Source organism: Leucopleurus acutus (assembly GCF_964270905.1).
Source record: "Leucopleurus acutus genome assembly, chromosome: 9".
Classification (NCBI taxonomy): Eukaryota; Metazoa; Chordata; class Mammalia; order Artiodactyla; family Delphinidae; genus Leucopleurus; species Leucopleurus acutus.
In genome coordinates this window covers 47,962,430-47,978,331 of record NC_139144.1, presented here as the reverse complement: position 1 = coordinate 47,978,331, position 15,902 = coordinate 47,962,430, and the positions used below count along the sequence as shown (strand labels likewise).

General features: G+C 38.1%; 2 protein-coding genes across 7 annotated transcripts in view; one reads left to right on the top strand and one right to left on the bottom strand.

Moving 5' to 3' along the window:
* The window catches only part of MIOS (meiosis regulator for oocyte development), a 238,446-nt gene that overhangs the window by 110,185 nt on the left and 112,359 nt on the right, over positions 1-15,902 (top strand). The gene's annotated exons all lie outside the window — the stretch shown is intronic.
* Positions 1-15,902, bottom strand: part of COL28A1 (collagen type XXVIII alpha 1 chain) — a 159,537-nt gene that overhangs the window by 90,175 nt on the left and 53,460 nt on the right. The window contains 4 exon segments of the mRNA XM_082846829.1: positions 5,196-5,296; positions 8,122-8,190; positions 12,387-12,455; positions 15,815-15,883. Of these exon segments, the coding sequence (XP_082702955.1) occupies positions 5,196-5,296; positions 8,122-8,190; positions 12,387-12,455; positions 15,815-15,883 (308 nt within the window).

Here is a 15,902-nt window from a genome sequence, read left to right as displayed (position 1 = left end):
CTATGAAGATCTGCTGTGCATCCACCTTGAGTATTTAGCTGAATGCTGTTCAGCACAGAGTGAAGAAACTACCCAAGGCCAAGAAAACAACCAGTTTAAAGGATCAGAGAGAACTGACAGCAGGAGAGATACAGTGCCTGCTCCCAGTGGCAAGAAAGAAAACTTCTCAGTGCTGAGGGCATAGATTAGAGTTCTAAAAAGGGTCATGCCTCAGTAGTGGGGAACTAAGTGCTGCTTTTGTCCCACCTAATAAAGCTTAACATCAAGACCAGAATGCTCAAACTGTTTTCAAGTAGTATAGAAGCATCTAAGAACAAAGCACAAAAATATTTATACGAATACAAAAATATCTAACACCTAAAAAGGTAAAATTCACAATGTTTGGTAGCTAATCAAAAATGATCAGGGATTAAAGAAAGCTGCAAAAACTTGACACAGAAAATGACACAGGTGATAGAATTCATATATAAGAACATTAAAACAGTTACTATACTGCATTCCGTATGTTCAGGAAACTAAAGGAAAGTTAAAACTTGTTAACAGAGATATGAAAGATATAGAAAGATATAAATTGAACTGCTAGAGGTGAAAATTGCAAAGTATGAGATAAAAATACACTGGATAGAATTAAAAGCAGATTAGACATCACAGAAGAAAAGATAAGCAATCTGAAAGATATAGCAATAATAAATGAAACACACAGAGAAAAGAGACTGAATAAGAATGAGCAGAGCATCTGTGAACTGTGAGAAAACTCCAAGCATTTAAATTTAAGTGGGAATTTCCTGGGTGAAGGCTGAGGGTGGGAAATATTTCAAGATATGCTAACCTAATATTTTCAAAATTTTATGAAATCAGTAACTCATAGATCCAAGAAGATCAATGAAACCCAAACACAAGAAATATGAAGAAAACTGAATTAAGGTGCATTATAATCAAAACCAGTGATGGAGAGAAAAATCTCAAAAGTAGCTAGAGAAAAGACATTATGTAGTGAAACAAATGTATAGATCACAACAGATTTCTCATCAGAAATAGTGTGAGAAGACAGTGGACCAACATCATGAAAGTACTGGAAAAAAAAAAAAAGCCATTAATCTAGAATTCCATATTCAGTGAAAATGTAGACAGAATGCAGACTCTTTTGGAAACCAATTTGGCAGTTTCTTGAAAAGCTAAATATTTATCGTATGACCCAGCCATTTCACTCCTAGGTATTTACTCAAGAAAAATGTAAAACATATGTGTATACAAAGATGTGTACATAAATGTTCATAAGAGCTTTATCTATAATATTCAAAAGCTGGAGAAAACCAAAATTTCCATTAACAGATGAATAGATGAACAAATTGTGGTATATCCATACAATGGAATTCTATTTAGCAATAAATAATAACAAACTATTCATACATGTTAAACATAGATTTCAGGGACTTCCCTGGTAGTTAAGAATCCACCTGCCAATGCAGGGGACACGGGCTCGAGCCCTGGTCCGGGAAGATCCCACATGCCGTGGAGCAACTAAGCCCATGCACCACAACTACTGAGCCTGCGTGCTAGAGCCCGCAAGCCGCAACTACTGAGCCCACGCACCACAACTACTGAAGCCCACTCACCTAGAGCCCATGCTCCACAACAAGAGAAGCCACTGCAGTGAGAAGCCCGCACACGGTAATGAAGAGTAGCCCCCACTCACAGCAACTAGAGAAAGCCTGCGCGCAGCAATGAAGACCCAATGCGGCCATAAATAAATAAGTATTTTTTTTTAAAAAAAAAAACAACCTACAGCAAATGTCACACTTAAAAGTGAAATTTTAGGAGCATTTCCTCTGAAGTCACTTCCTTTAAGCGTTGCACTGGAGACCCTAGCAGTGTAAAATGATAAAAAGTGAATAAGAAAAAGAACTAAAAAGGAAGAGGCTAAACTGTTTTTATTTTCAGACAGTATGCTTATGTACACAGGGAGTAGAAAAGCAAGAACCTTTACAAACAATTAGAAATAAGAGATTTTATCAGCTGGCTGGATACAAAAATCAATATACCAAAACAAAACAAGACAATAACAAAACAGTACTTTTCCTATACACCTGTTATAGTTAATTGGAAGGTACAGAAAAAAAACAATTTACAATTGCAAAAATTTCTCCAAGGTACCTTTTTAACTAAAAAAGTAGAAGATCTTTATGGATAAAATGACAAATATTTTCCTAAAAAAAGTAGAGAGGTTTACTCTGTGGTTTGAAAGACTCAATATTTAATCCAAAGATTCAATGCAATTTCAAAAACTCCAACAGGATATTTGTCAAATTTGACAAGCCAATTCTAAAATGTATGTGTTAGAATTAAGAATAACCAGGGAAGAAGATGAGAGTATTTTCTCTGTGGATGATAAAACATTATAAATCTATCATAATCAAGACAGAGAGGTAATAGCACTGAGAGATACAAATAGTCAAATGGAGCAGAATAGAGAACTCAGGCACTGATCCTCACAAATATAGAAACTTGATATATGACATAGGAGGTATTACAAATCAGTGTGGCAAAGATGGGCTACTTAATAACTGATGCTGGGATATTTGGTTATCCATATGGGGAAAAAATAGACTCCCTACATTGCCCTATCCACAAAAATAAATTCCAAGTGTATTAAAGACCTAAATTTTAAAAAGTAAAACAAGGAATTTTTCAGAAGAAAATACGTAAGAATATATTATGACTTTGGAGTCAAGAAATGTTTTTAAATAATATTCCAAAAGCCCAAACCATAAAGGGATAGAAACACATCAAAATCTAAAACTTCTATTGTATACGCTGAAAAGTACTCTAAGTGAAAAAGACAAGCCATGGCCTCAGAGATTTGCAACCCAAATAACAAAGGACTATTATCCGGATATATAAAGAACTATTAATTAATAAGAAAGGAACACCCAACATCAAAAACAACAAAAAAAATCAGTATCTACAGGAATTTACAAAAGAGAAAAACCAAGGTCCATTAAGCACACAAAAACTGTTCAGTTAGTTATCAAGGAATAAAAACTGAACCAATGAGATGTATTTTTACACGCTTCATACTGGCAAGGATGTAGAGAAAAGAGCATTTTCACCTGTTGCTGGAAGGAGGGTAATCTGGTCCAAACATTTTACCCATTGTTTATTTGGGCAGGATTTTCACAGTATCAAAATTGAAGACTTGCATACTCTGTGATCTTCCAATCCTGCTAATGAGAGAAACTTGTATCCTTACAAAAGAGGAAACCCAGAGAATGTTTATGGCAGCATTGTTGGCAAATGCACAAAATGGAAAGCAATTTAAATGTCCATCAAGAGGAAAGCATAAATTTTAAATGAGGTATTCTCATACAATATAGTATCATAAAATAATTAAACTGAATGAATTAAAGGCATATAAAAACACAAATAACTAAGGCTGAGTATAAATATATTGCAGAATGATATATTATGTAAAGTTCAAGAATACAAAAAAAGCAATATATGGCTTATGCATATAAGCATATGGGAAAATTATAAAAAACTTCAAAAGAATGATAAACACTAAATTCATGATAATGGTTACATCTGGGGAGGGAAGGGAGGGCAATAGGATTGGGGAGCACAGGCAGAGGCCTTTAGCTATATCTGTAATGCTTCTTCTTAAAAAAATTCTAGAATACATGTGGCAAAATGTTGATATTTGATAAAGCTGGGTTGTGGAATACATGGGTGTTCTTTGTTATTCTCTATAGTAGTGAGTATATTTTAAGTATTTCATTTTTGAAAATGAGAGAAGCTTAAGATTATATATCCATCTAGTGCAAGACTGGGATTTGAACTTAGGTAGTCTAACTGCCTAGTAGCCTTGTTACTCTATATGGCCTCTCTGAAAGTGGCATTAGATGACGTAATATGTATATATACATATATACATACTATAGACATGTATAGACATAAATATAGTATGTATATGTATATACACACATATATGTACTTAGCATATTTAGCACTTAGCACATTGTGTGACACATCAAAATCATTCCATAAATGGCAGCTATGATCACTATATTAGTACATTTTGTGTCTCTTGCAATTATATGTTTATATATATATATAATGTATATTTGTTTTAGACCTGTGTCTTACATATTCTTCTAATACCCAATTCTCATAAGAATCATGTCAATGACAGCAGAACAATGATGGATTTTAACGCTCAGCATGGCTTGCCAGATTCTATATGCCTGCAGGATGAGTTATAGAAATTGTGAAGGGTGAAATAAGGATTCATTTATTTATTCAACAGCACTTATTGAGTACCTATTTTGTCCCCCAAACTGAGGATTCAGTAACAAAGAAGAAAAAAAGGAAACAAAATCCCTGCCCCAGTGGGGTACCACTGTCCAATAGAATATAAAGCAAGCCATATATGTAATTATATTATTAACAGCCACATTTACAACATTAGAAGAAACAGATAAGTACAATCCTAATAATATATTTTACTTACTCTAATACAACCGAAATTTTGCCATTTCAGTATGTAATCAATATACAAATGTATTAATCATATAGTTTGCATTTTTTTTTTTTTTGTACCAGGCTTTGTAATCCAGAGTATATAGTACATTTACAGCACACCTCAGTTTATACCAGCCACATGTCAAGTATTCAGTAACCACTTGTGGCTAGCGGCTGCCGTACTGGGCAGTGCATTTCTAAAGGGTGTAGTAAGATGAAAAGTAATTCAAAAAACATGCAAGTTGAGGTAAGTGGTAAAAAGCAAGGGAAACGAACAGTGTGCTTTTAAATAACAGTCTGGGGTAACAGTAGTGGGGTGGGCATACTTTATATTTAGGAAATGAATTTTGAGGAAGTAACTTTTGAGCTGAGATCTGAAGGATGAGAAGGAGCCAGCTACAAAACAAAAGGAGAGAAGTAAACTTTACTGAAATTCTCCTATGCTTTTGTAATATGGCAGGCAATAATGTTCTTAAAGAATCACTCTGTGCCGAAAGAGGACCTCTAATGCTAATAAACAAATAAAAATATAAACAGTCATCACTAAAATAAACGAAGATTTTGGTTTTTCTTAAACAATATGAGTTAAGCATCAGACTGTTTTCTGATGAAATAACAGATGATACATACATGATATGTATTGCATTGGATATAAATGAAACTTTACATAATATTACATAAATGCTTCCAAGCAGCTTAGACAGCTCACCTTTGGACCTTGCACTCCAAGTCCCACTGGTCCTCTAGGATCTGTAGGTCCTAGCTGGCCTACTTCTCCCTAATGAGGTAAGAGTATTTGAAGAGTATTTGAATATAGCAGCAAAATAAAAATAATATGTACCTACCTTTGATCTCCTAAGAGCAAAACATATCAGCACAGTAAGATAAAACTGAGTTTCATATGCTCTATTCACATATGTGTGTATATGTGCATGTATCTATTCAAATATAAATATATTTCAGGCAAATATATATATATATATATATTTGGAAAAGATAGGCAGTTATATTCCAGAGTAACTAAAATTGACACGTGAGAAGCCAAGGTTACTGCTGATGAAAAGCAGTATCATAACCAGAGAGAACAACCTGAGCTTTCACCATTGGGCTCAAATCAGAAATCTCAAGGACTTTAACTGTATTCTATTGAGCTACTTCTCACATGGGACTCTCGAAGGAATCTACTGAAAGGGAGGTACTTTCAGAGGAGTATTTATTTAACAATGATCAGTGATTCTTTGAAGCAACATTAAGGACAGCTGGTTAAATAAGTGTCTCTCCCCAAGGGATAAATAATAGTTCTAATTTAGAAGGTAATTTGCTTCCAAGTTCATAGAAAATTTTTTATTTGCCAGCTTATTTCTGACTCCATATCTTTATATTTTTATTTTTAGAAATTTATTTAATTTTGGCTTCATTGGTTCTTTGTTGCTGCGCGCAGGCTTTCTCTAGTTGCGGCAAGCGGGGGCTACTCTTCGTTGCGGTGCATGGGCTTCTCATTGCGGTGGCTTTTCTTGTTGTGGAGCACGGGCTCTAGGCGTGTGGGCTTCAGTAGTTGTGGCTCGTGGGCTCTAGAGCAGAGGCTCAGTAGTTATGGCGCATGGGCTTAGTTGCTCTGCGGCATGTGGGATCTTCCCAGGCCAGGGCTCGAACCCGTGTCCCTGCATTGGCAGGCAGATTCTCAACCACTGCGCCACCAGGGAAGCCCCTGACTCCATATCTTTAACTAAACGTTTTGGTTTTGGACCTATTGTAAGGAATGAAAACTAGCCAGCCCACAGGTAACCTCTACTGATATTACTGCTTGAGTTTCTAGAATAGGGTCTCACAAGTAAAAGTAATAAAAGCAGTAAATTAAGATGGTGTAAATATAGTCCGCCACCTTGGTAGCCACCGGTTCTGTGTCTGTGGATTTGAAACTGAGTCCCCATAAAATTGAGTTCCTCTGTTGAGTTTGTGATTAACCTCTCTATCCAAAACTTTATTCCATTTGTGGTCTGCCCTTTTCCCCTTAGAATTGAGTAGTATAAAAGAAAAAGGGGATTGAAAGCGAGTAGGACCCTGTGAGGCCCTCCCAGGTACAAAAGCCCCTCCATTTCCCCCATTTCTTGTTTGTAGAAAAAGGCTTTAATTTCCTGGGCCTTCCCTGAGTTCTAAGGAGCAGGCACAGGCAGTTACTAATTAGTGAAACGGGGGAATGCAAAAACAGAGGAAGAGGGCTTCCCTGGTGGCGCAGTGGTTGAGAGTCCGCCTGCCGATGCAGGGGACACGGGTTCGTGCCCCGGTCCGGGAAGATCCCACATGCTGCAGAGCGGCTGGGCCCATGAGCCATGGCTGCTGAGCCTGCGCGTCTGGAGCCTGTGCTCCGCAACGGGAGAGGCCACAACAGTGAGAGGCCCGCATACTGCAAAAAACAAACAAACTAAGTAACAAAAACAAAGGAAGAGGAGTTAAACAAAAAAAGTAATGACAATAGTTCAGTGATAAAACAGAGTACTAGTTCCTCCATAAGGGACAGACATAACAATCTGATGAATATCCCTGAGTTGTTCTTCAGGAACTAAGATCCCCCTCCACCGCCTGCCTCTTGTTTATAGAAGCTTGGCATCTCTGACTCCATATTGTACCTGTCTGTTCTGCTGCTTTAACCTCTGAGTCATAAGCCTCTGTTCAGCCCTGCATGTAGACATGTTAATCACTAAAGGGACTCAGGTTAAGATTTGTGCAAACAGTCCCTTACTCAAAACTTACCTCCCACGAGGAGATAAGGAAGTATGAACAAAAATAACGATTGTCTTATCAAGATTTATAGGAACATCAGGAACAGACTCAGGTTAACTGAAGTCAACTAACTGAGAACAAAATGTTTTCACAACCCTCCTCGGACCCTTGCTGGCGCCCAGATATCTGTGGTCGTCCTTCTCTTCTTGATCTTAACTCCCTCCTGCTTCCCCCTTCCCTAGCATAAAAGAAACTTGAATTCTACCCCAAATTAAGATGGTTCTTTAGGACATTAGTATGCCATCTTCTTGGTTTGCTGCTTTTCCTCTCCCCAGCACTATGTCTCTTGACTTACTGGCCTGTAGTGCATCAAGTGGTATGAGCTTGGACTCGGCTGCAGATTCAACCAATCTTGGATGGAAAATATTCAAGGAAAAATATTCCAAAAATATCCAAAAGAAAGACCTGAATTTGCTGCATGTTGGCAAATATTTACATAGCATTTACATTGTATTTGGTATTAGCAGTTATCTAGAGATGATTTTTAAAATACAGGAGGATGTGGGTAGGTTATATGCAAATCCTACACCATATATATAAAGGACTTGAGCATCCTCAGCTTTTGGTATAGGGAAGGGGTGGGAGTGCTGAAATCAACCTTCCAGCAGATACTGAGGGATGAACGTAAAAGCTTCTAAGAGCATAAAGAATACATATAACATTTTCTAAACCATTAGGAATGCTAGTACATTTTACATTAAATAGAGATCTCTCATTTTTAAGTTCATTTCCTCTGCTGCCTTCCAAATGCACTGGCCACTGACCAGAAAACAACAATCAGAATATAGATAGATTAAACTCTTCTCTCATTTAGAAAGTTACCTTGGGACCAGGTGAGCCTTGTCCTGGGGGCCCTTGTGGACCAGGTGGACCAATAGGACCTTGGATTCCCTTTAAAATGAAAATTTTAAAAATAATATTAGTGAAATTAAGAAGAAATTTAAATAAGAGTAGTTTCAAATCTTCTAAAGTAAAAGTTTAGTTCACATCCCATAATTGATTACTTATACTCAATTAATACTTGTTGAATGGGTGGCAGAGGCTGCTAGTAGAACCATAATATGCATTCTACCATTTTTCCACAGTAAGAGAATTTTTAACTGGCCTGCATGGCTGCCTAGAATAAAGACCATATTTGCTAATCCCTGGTGCAGCCGGGTGAACTGGATGCTGGCCAATGGGATGTGAATGAAGTGATCTGGGCAATTTCTGGTTCATGCTAAAGGAAGGATATGCCTTCTCTTTCCTTGTTCCCCTCCCCCTTGCTGAAGTGAAGACATAGTTGCTATCCTGGATTTTGTGGATGAGGAAAGCACCCTTGGAATGTCAGACTAACAAGAATGAAGAAGCCTGAAACTCTGAATTCCCTGACGAATGGAGCCAACACGCCAGCTTGGAGTTTTAAATAAGAGAAACAAAAAATCCATCTTATTAACCTATTTCACCTCAGTCACATGCAGGCAAACCTGTATCCTAGTTGTACCAAGCAATATCTCTCAGGATGTGAAATTGAAAATTTGACCTAGGCTCTAAGAAGCGATAGCCTGCAAACACCAAACTGAAGAATGGTCTAATACTTGACTCTCATTCACATTGTGGGTATAAGAAGGGAGAAGAGACAGGATGTAATAAGGTCTTCTTTGGAGAAAATAGCCTCATAAAGTGTTTTCCTTGGAGAAAATGGAAGGGGTTTGGCTTGCTTCTCTCTTTCCCACATTCTAGACAGGGAACATTAATTTTCCCACATTCTAGACAGGGAACATTAATGAAACGACTTGGAGACCTTGATTTTTATTTTTGGAACACAATGGACCAGTGTCTGACTCATGCCTGAGCAAGTTAAAATGGGCTGTGACAGCCAGCAGAGGGCTGGGGTGGGAGCAGCCTGTGCATCCAGAGTTTGTCGGTGCAAAGGACCCACGAGATTTTTCCTGTGGCCCAGATGTACTCTAGATGCTTGGAGTTGACCTGGAACTGCTTTGAATCCTGTCCAAGAGGACCTAGAAGAGTAATGGAACTCCAACAGAGAGAGTCAGTATAGAGTAAAGCCCCAGAAAAGCAGAGGCTGATGGGGAGAAACAGCTGGAGGGAAAGAGTCCTTCATCCATGTCCCAGGAGGGGCAGTCTCAGGGGCAGTGCAGGAGCCCCACCAGGAAGAGTGTCAGCATCAAACATCTGCCAAGACCAGAGGACCCAAAGCCATCTGACAATAGACCAGCCAAGAAAGAACTTCCATGCCTCCTGCCATGCTCCCATCCTTGATTCAGCCTGGGAGGATAAGAAGCACATTCCATCCCATGGACAACAGATTCTCCCTGCAGCTCGTACAAGATAAATGAAGATTAAAAGGAAGATTAATACATTGACTAGATAGTTTTTATTAGACAATTAAAACTGATTTGAAACTTAGAGGTGATCCTATAACTTATTATTACCTAAAAGTGATAAGGAAAGTCTGTAACCTGCTGGTAATTTTTTTCTGTGGTAAGAAAAAGAAAAAACGTTACCCACTGAAAAAAATTTAAAGTGATGATGAGAGAAAAAACTAAGATTTTGTTTTGTTTACACCCCACAGGCCATGATTGTGCAAATAATGGTTACAGATACATGATTATTTTATTACAAATGCTATCCCATTTTCTCCAGCTAGATGATACAACTGTTTGTTCATTTTTGTTGTTGAAGATGAAGCGGTCTAAACAACTTAAGGAAGCTGAGATTCAGTAGTTATATTGAACCATTATAAGAAGGAATCCTTCCTGACTTACACAACAGTCTACAAGTAGCATGCAAGACCCCCCAAAATTCAAAGGATATGTGTGCATATACGTGTGTACACAAGTATATGTGGTTATTTATATTTCGATTCATTTTTAAGAGATTTGAAGTAGTCAAGCCTCCAAATATTTAGTGAAAATCTGCAGGCCACTTGAGAAATACTGTAAACATGTTGCTGGAAACAAGTTCCCCCAGAAACAGATGAGTGGGAAAATTAATGTCTATAAGAGAAATGGGAAGATCTAATTATAACAGTAATTCAATGGGTAAACATGTTAAGTTAAGAATAAGAAGAAAAATGGGGAACTGCCTGCATAGAGGTTAAATTGAAGTCGAATTTAAATCACTTGTCTTAAAAAGGTAAACAAATTCTTTTCTTGTTCAGACAGTTTACAAATGACACATTCCATTCAATTTCCCATCCAATAGGGGCCAGCTCCATATGGTCACATATGCCCAAAAAGGTTTTTTCTCTTGGAAAAGAAGAGAAAACAAAAGTCAAATAGGTCTTTTTGTTTTTCCCTTTGTTTTCTTTTCAAGCTGTAGAACAACAGGTTCCACCAAGAAACAGTATTAAAGGCATCAGGGAGTTGCAGGTGGGAGGTCCAAGATTCACAGGCCATCTGGAAAGGCTTGGCTTTCTTCGAACCTCATTTTCAGCTTCACAGTGGTGACTCAGCACCAGGAACACCACAAGGCCCAGGATGTGACAGCGCTGTCACTTCCAAGATCAGAAACTAGCTGAAACGGTTTTGCTGAAACCAGCAAAAAAACTACAAAGTCTGAGAATGCCTGGCAGCATAGTCAAACCTTTATAGTCCAAACAAACCAGCTCTTAATTATTATCTAAATGTTATATAAATATTTATCCTGGCTTCTTCTGCACCCTAATCCCCCTAATGTATTATACTAGGACCTCTACCGAGGGGAAGGAAATAGAAAAAGGAGTAATACCCAACTTGGCTGTTGCTTGGATTAACAACAATAAAAATACTGATTAATTAGAATATGATTAGAAATAAACTCAGAGTTAATGTCAACAGTGAGATTTGGAGTTATCTCCTTTTTTATCCTTCCCTTCTCTCACTACCCTAGATGAAGGAAGTACTATTTGTTTGCTAAGCAACAGAATAATTCAAACCATAATCATAAATTTTAATCAAACTGTTTTGCCACTTTCTACACAGGAGGACATTCAGCATAAATTTGGATTTGTTGGTCACTTTGATTAAATGAGATTATGTAGGTAGATAGTACTGTTATATTATCTTCACATTATTTCTTTTTTAAAATTAATTAATTAATTTACTTTTGGCTGTGTTGGGTCTTCGTTGCTGTGCGCGGGCTTTCTCTAGTTGCGGCGAGCAGGGGCTACTCTTCGTTGCAGTGCGCGGGCTTCTCATTGTCGTGGCTTCTCTTGTTGCGGAGCACGGGCTCTAGGCACCCGGGCTTCAGTAGTTGTGGCTTGCGGGCTTCAGTAGTTGTGGCTCACGGGCTCTAGAGCACAGGCTCAGTAGTTGTGGCGCAACGGCTCAGTTGCTCCGCGGCATGTGGGATCTTCCCGGACCAGGGCTCAAACCCGTGTCCCTTGCATTGGCAGGCGGATTCTCAACCACTGCACCACCAGGGAAGCCCTCTTCATATTATTTCAATCTAACAAAATTGCCTTGCTTTTCCAAAAGTTGTGATCAGAAGAATTTGGAAGTCTTTCCAGCCAGAAATTTAGACACAGCCTCACAGATCTTTCTTTTGTTCTGACCAAGAGCGGCCAAGAGCTATTTGTAAACTCTATCTGTGGTTTGCTTCTGTTCAGGAACAATGCTCCCTCAGTAAAGTGGTTCCCTCTGATTCTGGTCCTTGTTTTAAGTTTAATAGTTTTTTAGATTGCTACGTGGCTGGGGGTGGGAAACACTAATCTACTGGCATCAGAAGAGAGTGGGATTTCATCATTCACAAAGCTTCAAGGGAAAAAACACACACAAACCAACAGGTAAATAAATTACCACTCCCAAGGGAAACTAAAAATATAAGCTAATGCTCCAAAACTCTTGTCCTGTAAATTAGGCTTTAATGTTAAAAGTCACAACACCAAGAAATATACAATTTATTTTTTAAGTCTTTAGAAGTTCTAAAAACTAAAATCTCATGAAACCATCTTATCCTTCCCTACATGCACTTTTGGATATATATTCCATTGCAATTTCACTATCAAATATTCTTATAGCAGTTTGCAGTACTGGCCTTCAATGAACACCAGGTTTAAGCCAGAATGTTCTGTACAAAAGGGAAAGAGAGAAAGCGTCGATTACCTGTTCCCCTTGACTCCCAGTTCCGGGGATGCCCATTGGTCCTTGGGGTCCCATAGGTCCCATATCCCACAGTGTAGAAAATAAGTCAGAAGTATAACAACTAACCTCATTATTTCATACTATGCTAATCTTGAATTACGCTGGATTAAAGTCTATCTTTAAACCATAAAGAAGCTCCACATGGAAACTTAGAAAACACTGTTCCTTTTAAACTTAGAAAACACTGTTCCTTTAAAACACTGTTCCTTTTAAACACTGTTCAAATTTGCCAAAATAGTGAATGATGTTTTCACTATTTGGTCTAAATTGGTGACTCTTTGCCCCAGTTTACATTTATTTTTCACACAAGAACCCAGAATTCCTGAATTGTTATTATAATGACACAAACACTTCTTGCTAGGATCATAACAGAAATATTTAGAAGTATAAAATTCATAGGGTGCAAGAAAATAAATATTTGAGAGAGAAATTAAAGAAAAATATTTTTTAAATTTCTAAATACCCTTTCCCTCCAAATCTTACTAAAATGCATTTTAAAAATTAAGAAATTATCTAAGATAAGTGCAGCAAAATTAAAGAACCTCACCTTCTCTTTCCAGGAATAAATTTGGGAAATAAAGTGAGAGTTATCAGTAAGAAGAACAATACCATTCATCCATTCTCTGTGTGTTTCAACAAATATGTGTTGAGTGTTCATTATGTGCCAGGAACTGTTCCAAACACAGGGAAACAGCCGTGACCAAAACAGTCAAAACTCTCTTTCCTCATAGAGCTTTCATTTTTGTAGAGGAAACAGAAGATAATAAACAAGATGGGTAGGAGAAATAAATGGTATGTTGAATAATGGTAAGTGCTAAGGAGAAAAATAAATGGAGGGACGGGGAGACAGCTGCTGTCTTGGAAAAGGTGACCAGGGATGGTCTCACTGATGAGAGGGAATGAGCCAGGTAGAAACTTGGAGGAAAAGCATTCCTGGCAGAGCAAACATCCAGTGCAAGGGTGATGCCTGGCAGATTCCAGAAATAGCAAGGAGGCAATGTGGCTGGAGCTAGTGAGCACGAGGGGAAGTGGTAGAGAATGGAGTCAGGGAAGTGTGGCAGTGGGCTCAGGCAGAACAATCAGTAGGGTGTTTTAGGCCATGGTAAGAACTTTGGCTTTTCGCTGAGGGAGATGAGAAGCCACTAGAGGGTTTTGAGCAGAGGAGTGAAAGATCTGACGTAGTCTTGAAAGGCTCACTCTGGAAGCAGTACTGAGAACAAACTGAAGAGATGTCCCTGTGAGAGATGATGGGGGCCTGGACCAGGCTGTTGAGTGAAGGTGGTGGGGAGTGCTCAGATCCTAAATAGATTTTGAAAATAGAGCCAACAGGATTTGTTACAGATTGAGAGGACCCTAGGGTGTCTTTGAGGTTTGTGGAAGAATAGACTTGTCATTTATGGACAAGGAGAAGACTGAGATGAAGCAAGGTTGGGGGAAGGTATACCAGGAGCTTAGTTTTGGATATGTTAAGCCTGAGATGCCTAAAATAGACATCCAAATGGAGGTATCAAGTAGGAAAGAGGGGCCTGAGCTGGAGACATAAATTTGGGAACCCTCAGTATATAGATGGCATTTAAAGCCATGACTGGGTGAGTTTACAAGTAGATAGGGAAGAGAGAAGGTTCAAGGACTGAGCCCTTTGGAGGCTCCAAGTATTAGAGGTCAGAGAGATGAAGAACAACCAGCAGTAGAGACTGATAAGGTGCAGCCAGAGAGATCAGGCGAAGAGATTGTTTCAAGGAGGTGAAGATCCTAGCAGAGGATGCTACTGATAGGTCAAGTAAGTTGGCAACTGAGAATTGACCACTGGATTAGGCAACATGAATAAATACTCTTATTTTAATGTCAGTTGTATTTAGACTACATCAGGGTTTACAGACTTTTTCTTAAACAGTTGGATAGGAAATATTTTATGCTTTTGGGTCATAACAAGGTCTCTTTCATAACGAATGAATGCTGTTTTGGTAGTACAAAACCAGCCATAGACAATACCCAGATGAACAGGTGTGCCTGTGTTCTAGTAACACTTTATTTACAAAAACAGGCAGCCTGCCCTGTAGTTTGCCAATGCCTGGGCTAAAATAAATATGTTTTTATAAACAAAAGCACATCGTTAGATCCTACTTTATATAATATTAAAAACCTGAACCTGTCATTAAGACATGTCCTGGCATATGCTTCTCAGTGTTTCACTTTGTGTCAATCCCTAGTCTAAATAAATATCATGGATGGAAACATGTAAAGGACTCAAGTTCTACTTCAGAGCTGGGCTATTCTGATTCAGAACTTGATTGCTTATCATGTGGCAGAGAGTGCACTGAATGCTTTTCATGCTTTATCTCATTTAATCCTCACAACCCTCTGAAAGTAAGCGTCTCCATTTTCCAGATGAGGTTAAGTAACTCCCATTCACACATCTGATCGACGGCAGAAGCAAGATTCAAGTTCACTCCCCCTAACTCCAAACCCAACTCATATCACTCTTCTGCAAATATTCAATAAAATAAGAGAGATCCTCTTTGGGGTATTATTACTTACATTTAATATCTATATTAAAGCTACTTCCTTGTGCTGCAACAATTGTGTGTATTTGAGAGTCCTTATAGAGGTGTTTATCTAGCCTCTTGAATCACAGAATATAAAAGAATAGGAAAGGAAGAAAGGAGAAGGGAAAGGGAAGACAGTATTGATTTGGTAAGGGAATAGCAGATGAAAGTCTTGCAATTACTATGTGACAATGTTCTGACATTTAATGTGTTTTCTTTGCATGAGCTCCAGATGTAAAACCACGAATGCCATTTCAACAACACCTGGATAAGTTAATTTACTAAACTCATAACACAACAGTTCTCTTGTACTCAGTACTCCAAAGGAAGAAAGAGCATCTTACATATTTTTAAGGTACTTTGAAAGTGGAGTTACACCACCAGTGCTGAGCTATTTGAACCAAGAATTGTATGACATCTAAAATTTGTATAATTCACTATTTACCACTGTCTCTACTATTTAAATACAGATGCCCAGAAGAGACAGCTACCAGTAAATAGTAAATAAAAGGAATAAGTAATTCAAGTAGAAATACACACCCAAGATAATCATCAATGTCAATCGTTATTTTAATATAATATATAATATAATGATATGCTTAGACACTGACATATAAATGACTCCAAACTGATTTGAGGTCTTTGTTTTTTGCACATTTCTTATAACTCTTCCCCTTCTGGCAGCTTTCCCTTTGCACTGATCTTTAAGGCCTTCATAATTAACTGGATACCTGTGGTGTATGATCATCAGGTTGTACATAGTTCATAAATGTACATACATAAAGAACAATGAAAAAAATAATTGTATTGTCGTCCTCTCTATTTTACACCCTTTTGCAGTACCTTGTCCCCTTCGATTGACGGGCCTTCTAATCCTTGTGGACCAACTGGTGCTTCAGAACCTTTTTCACCCTGAAAGTATATGGAAGGG